The sequence below is a fragment of the Cyprinodon variegatus genome, unplaced genomic scaffold, assembly GCF_000732505.1.
Source record: "Cyprinodon variegatus isolate N-32 unplaced genomic scaffold, C_variegatus-1.0 Scaffold334, whole genome shotgun sequence".
NCBI classification, from domain to species: Eukaryota; Metazoa; Chordata; class Actinopteri; order Cyprinodontiformes; family Cyprinodontidae; genus Cyprinodon; species Cyprinodon variegatus.
The window spans coordinates 280561-286914 of record NW_015150787.1 but is presented as its reverse complement, the minus strand read 5'-3'; the positions used below and the strand labels follow the sequence as shown (position 1 = coordinate 286914).

Sequence of the window (6354 nt, the reverse complement as noted above, 5' to 3'; positions counted from 1 at the left end):
TGGTGTATGCAGTTTAGTGCACTGAGGAGTGCTCTGATCTTTCTTTGGAGAAACCAAACAACCTGTCCACAGATGCATGGCTCAACAGAGAGGAGTGACATCCTCCGGACAAGACTCTGCTGTCCATCTACACCTTAAGGACAAAGGACATTCGTTTGAGGACCAGAATGTTCACATTTTAGATAAAGAAGACAGTTGGTTTGAAAGGGGTATGAAGAAAACCATTTATGTTAAAATAGAGAAAACAACCTTAAACAGAGGGGGTGGACTCAGGTTTCAGCTCTCAAAAACCTACAACGCAGCGATACAGTTGATTCTTTCCCAAAACAATCTCAACCCCCATCACTATGCAGGGTAAGAAAATATCTTGCCAGGTCAGCCAGGCCTACAATTACCCTTAACGACTGACTTTTCAGAGGAATGGGCCAGTATCGGGTATTGCAGGCCAATAACGAGCTCAACGACAGCCATTATTAAGGGGTGGAGCTGGTTTTCCAGTTTCAATGTGCATGTTTTCAAAGCCCAAAGACCCCTTATGATAAATACAACAAATGGACGTAGTGTTCCTTCTCCCGGACGCGGGGTCACCGGGGCCCCACTCTTGAGCCAGACCTGGAGGTGGGGCACGCTGGCAAGCGCCTGGTGGCCGGGCTTTTACCCATGGAGCCGGAAACATGGGTCCTCCTTCCAATGGGCTCATCACCTGTAGGAGGGGCCAAAGGGGTTTGGTGCAATGTGTGATGGGTGGCAGTCAATGGCGGGGACCCTGGTGTTCTGACCCTTGGCTGAAGAAGCTGGCTCTTGGGACATGGAATGTCACCTCTCTGGTGGGGAAGGAGCCTGAGTTAGTGCATAAGGTTGAAAGGTTCCAACTAGAGATAGTTGGACTTACCTTGACGCATCGCTCTGGCTCTGGAACCAGTCTCCTTGAGAGGGGCTGGAGTTGCCCCTGGTGAGAGGCACCGAGCAGGAGTGGGCATTCTTGTTGCCCCTCATCTTGGTGCCTGTACGTAAGGGTTCACCCTGGTGAACGAGAGGGTTGCCTCCCTCCGCATACGTTTGGGAGAACGGGTTCTGTCTGTTGTTTGTGCTTATGCGCCAAACAGCTGTTCAGATTACCCACCCTTTTTGGAGTCTTTAGAGGGGGTACTGGAGAGTGCACCTCCTGGGGACTCCCTTGTTCTTCTGGGGGACTTCAACGCTCACGTGGGCAATGACAGTGAGACCTGGCGAGGTGTGGTTGGAAGGGATTGCCCACCTGACCTAAACTCAAGTGGTGTTCTGTTGTTCTGCTGACCTACTATCAACTTTTTTGTTGGCTCTGTATAATGAGACTATGTATGTATGGGTGGTTCTCTGGATTTTCTGCTATTTATTTTTTGACTTTTGAAAATAAATTAGAAAAACAAATATTTCAGAAAATGAAAAATGCTGATTTTATTTCATTTTAGAGTTTAAATGAAAGACATGCTTAATGTGTTGGTAGTGTAGGCCTACCAGCTGGACTTTTTCCTCTGCAAAAGAAAATTATTGTTTGGATGCTAGTGTAATAAGTAAAAAGTTCACAATATGTATCGAGTCTACCTTAAGTTTAAAATGGACAAATTACAAATTAATACTTGCTCTGCTGGGTGAATTTGGTAGAATAGATAGTTGTGTTTGTGTTTATTTGAAATAAACTTTCTGGTTTAACTGCTGATGATTTGAAGAGTTTTAACTGAATGCTAATACTCACTGAACAGACTGAACAAGCCACGTGGGCCTGAAGAAACTGCTGCAGTGGACTGGCTAGCATCATCTCTTAATGTACTCTCCATTTCTCTCTCATGCATAAACTTATACAAAATGTTAGCATTTAGTGCAATAACAAAGCCAAGAAGCTGCGGTGGTTTCTTTTGACGAAATGGCAACAAATTAAAGCAGAGTCCCCTGGATACCGACATACCGACATTCCACCGACATTCCATAGTTCCCTCATCAGCCAATAATAATATATATTACAATTGCAGAGCTGTATAATATATAGGAAGACAGCCTAATTAAATGGACAATCGCTTCTAAGTAAAACAAATGTAGTAATTTCGAGAAAAAAAATATTTTGGATAACAGTTGACTGTGTATGAAAGCTAGGTCCAGTTTGGACCACTGGTTTTAATAAAAGTCAAAAACCTTAAATAAACTGATCAATTTTAAAATTCTAAATTTTAAATAAAAATCATGCGGCTGTTGTGCTAATCTGAAACAACCCATTTTTGTTTTTTTTATTTGTATAGTTACTTTAAGAGGATAATACATTTTTTTCAGTATTAAGGTTTTTATAAAAAGAAAAATGACCGATTATTATGTTCTTTTTGCATGTCTTGTTTTAAAAGAGAAAACCCAAAGATCCAAGCAATACATGGGTTTTTCAAATATTTCTTATTTTTAATCTCAGCAGACCTTTGTGTTTTCAAATAGGAAGCAGAACGTGGTACTGATAAATGGGTTGCTGTTCTTACTGTCACTGTGTTTCTTGCATAAGGATGGCTGAATAAACGTGTTTTCTGTACAGGTGGGGATTTTGGATGACGACATCTTTGAAGAGGATGAACATTTCTTTGTCCGTCTTCAGAATCTGAGGTTGGAAGAGGGAAGTAATGAAGGGACAGGGACTCCTCCAAAGGGCAAACTGGTGGAGCCTATGCTAGCCACAGTCACTATACTGGATGATGATCATGCTGGGATCTTTACCTTTGGGCAGCAGATGCTGCGAGTGAGTGAGAACACTGGGATGGTGACAGTGACTGTGTTGAGGAACTCCGGCTGCAGGGGCACAGTTGCAGTTCCATACCACACTGAGGATGGTACCGCCAAGGCTGGCATAGACTATGAGGAGGCCAGAGGGGAGGTAGAATTCACCAATGAACAGACCAGGTGAGGCATCATTTTTCACCTAATTCAAAAAACTGGTTTCCCATTATTATCGAATTAAAGTTCCAGCCACATTTTAGGAACTGACCAAAAGTTTTCATTGTAAATATGAGCTGTTAGTTACTTGTTCATGTTTAACAGTTGATATGAGGTTCCGTCTTGTATACTTTAATGTAGGATTTGGACCTTTATCTGCAGCTATATAAAAGGAAATACAAGTTGATAAACACTGGATATTTTAATATATCTTTTTTATTCTAAAAATGCAACTAGCATAGCAAAAGATAAGGCATGATATATCTAAAAAAAACGATTGACTGGCTTTATTGATCTCACAGTGGAGAAATGTACTTGTTATATTTATATATATAAATGCAAAGCTAAATAAAATACAGCACTGTATATATGAGAACCACTTTTTCTGAAGGTTTTGTATGTTTAATCATATGCTAGTATCTGTTATTAATGAATAATGAATTGCCTGTTAAAGATGAAACCTATTTTCTGCCCTAACAGAGATAGATATATTAGGGTTTAGTGAGTATTATTTTACATTAGATTTTTGTTGTTGGATTAGTGTGATTTAGACTTGAGCAGAATGACAGGTGCGTGTTCTTTCTGTATTTCCTAAGGATCTGATCGGGTAAAATGCTTTAAAATCTTTTAGCTGACCAATAATAGGACAGCATCTTGATGAAAAAATATGCCTAAAACAGCACCACACATTTTTTACTCCACCATGCTCTGTTCATGCCCCCATTGGTTCTGATTGGCAGAGCAAGTGGTCTAATAATGCTTGCAAAATCAAAAATCAATATATCAACACACATATACTGTTTGTAGTGTTCTATAAATATTTAATTTACCCCTAAAGACAAAAATATCTTTTCAACATTTTCAGTCAGACATTACAGATCCGCATTATAAATGTGGAGGAGTATGAAAAGCAGGAAAACTTCTTCATTGTGCTCGAGGACCCGAAATGGCTGAAGAGAGGGATTTCTGGTAAGTCTGCAAGTTGTTTCACTTTCTTATCATCCTATGTGATTCTTTAGCTATAATCATAAGGGAGTGTAAGTCATATTTTAATGTTTACGTTTAAGGTAGACTAACACAAAACCCATATAACTGCTTAGCTTGAACTTTCCAACATCAGAATCAGTAACTAAGTATCAGTGTTTTTACTGCTCCTTCAGTTTAATGGGGAAACACCTACCAAAGCGCTCATTAATGGTCCCTTTTCCACTGAAAGCCCCAGGATGTGTTTTTCCCTTGTTCAAATTCCATTGTGTATCAGTGAAGTATGATAGAAGTGTTTCGATTTGAGCTGAATTGAAAAGAAACCAAGGCACACAGATCCCAGGGAATTTGTGACTCTGTTGCTTCTGACCCTAAGACATTTATTTAAGAATGAATACAATGCAACTTTATTGTCATTAAACTATCACAAGTAAAAAGTGATGAAATTCACTCTCTGTATTTAACCCATCCCCTTGGGGAGCAGTTGGCTGCCATTGTGCGGCGACCTGGGAGCGATGTGGGGTCAAGGGTCTTGCACACTAGGCCACCACTCCCCTTAGACAAACCAGCCTTAGAAAAAATATTCCACACCTTCAGTCCAGCAGGTGCCAATAATCTGAACATTTTACAGTATTTTACTATTTACACATGGTTTCATATTAATTACAGCAGTATGTTTACTCTCCTGTTCAATTAATGAATTATAATAAATGACCAATTTGTAGCTTATTTATTCCTAGCATTATTAAATTGAGCTCCATGAAGCAGGAAAAGTTTAAGTTATTGTTCTAAATGTATTTTTTGTTAACCTGGAAAGTTATTACTGTAAACCTCTGTGGTTCATTTATAAGAACTTCTAAAAAATTATTAACATTGTTTTTTTCTTTAAAAATATTAATAATAAATCAATGAATTAAAGAATAATTAAATAATTGTATAATATATCTATTACACAAATAATAATATGTTTTAATCAAAGTTAATTTCTTAGAGTTAGGCTACAGGTAGCGTTACATTGACTGTTAAATAGTCAGTCTGAGCAGAATGTTTCATTTTTAAGTACAAGGAAAAGTGAGGGTGCTCTGTTTGGTTATAAGTAGGCTACGCCAATGAAATATGAACTCTGGGGGAATAGTTCATAATTAACACCTACTTAAATTCTTCAGTAAAAAAATTATGTTTTTTAGGCTTAAGCAAAACTGGCAACCCGTCCAAGGTGTGTCCTGGTCTTCAAACATCAGCTGCTGAAGATACGCAAACCGGCCCCACCTTTATCCTAGTGTTGGGAACATTACTTAAAAACATAAAATAAAATAAGCTAGTAGGAGTTACCAGATCCATCTAGTGAGTTAGTTACTCAATACTAAAAAATCTAACTAGTTACTGGTCATTGTTACAAAGCAGTTTCTTTTTTAGACCTAAAAGGTTGAAGAATTTGGATAACTTTTCGGTTATGTGAACTTTAAATAGTGGCAAACTGGAAACTGTGATATGAAATTTGTTAGATATCAATAAATGAACTGAATCACTAATTAACAGACCTACATACAGCAGTGTATCTATTCAATGTATTCGCAACTCCTGTCATAATTGTACATTCAGATTGTTAAGATTCTTCCTGGATCAGCATGTGGTGAAAGTACACATTTGCTTGCATTATGTTGACTCTATAACAACCCCTCACACCAAGCATGCTTGTAGTGACAGTGGAGAGGAAAACTACCTTTGAAGTGGAAAAAACCTCCAGCAGAACTAGAACCATGCTCAGCGTGAGTGGCCATCAGCTCAGGCCGACTAGGGTTCAAGGAGACAGAAGCAGACATAGAAAAACCACATAGCAGCAGCGATCCATTAATGCTTTCTTTGGTACAAAAAGGTTACAGTCAATTATTTCCATTGGTGTTTCTGTCTAGGAAAAGAAAGAAAACACTGTATGCTAATCGCACCATCTGTATGTGTGTAGTCAAATATGATCATATTTTTGTTTATAATAAAAGAAAAATTAAGCCAATTGCATGTTTCGGAAACCTGCATCTTTGCAAGGTGATGGCCTTTAAATGGCTAAAATAGGTATGAGGCTGAAGGAAAAAAATGCTTTTCAAGCAATATAGAATTAAATAGGAGTTACAGTACACTTTTCTTGTTTTTCTAGAATAGTGTAACTCCTAGCATGACAATATCATCCAAAGCAACCCAAACATAGTCTAAGTATTTCTGTGTGGAAAAAATAGCAAACAATGCAAGAATTAACCATAACACTAAGGAAGTTAAGCACAACATGTGTAGACAATGGCAGCCATATTGATGACAGAGAGATAATGTGAGAAGTGCCTTTGAATGGATGGATGGATGGATGGATGGATGGATGGATGGATGGATGGATGGATGGATGGATGGATGGATGGATGGATGGATGGATGGATG

General features: G+C 38.5%; 1 protein-coding gene across 5 annotated transcripts in view; it reads left to right on the top strand.

Moving 5' to 3' along the window:
- Nucleotides 1–6354, top strand: part of LOC107091365 (sodium/calcium exchanger 2-like) — a 56799-nt gene that overhangs the window by 37765 nt on the left and 12680 nt on the right. For all 5 annotated transcript variants that reach the window (XM_015385231.1, XM_015385228.1, XM_015385230.1 and 2 more), the window contains 2 exons: nt 2552–2913; nt 3812–3915. In XM_015385231.1, the coding sequence (XP_015240717.1) occupies nt 2552–2913; nt 3812–3915 (466 nt within the window). The remainder of the gene's footprint in view (nt 1–2551; nt 2914–3811; nt 3916–6354) is intronic.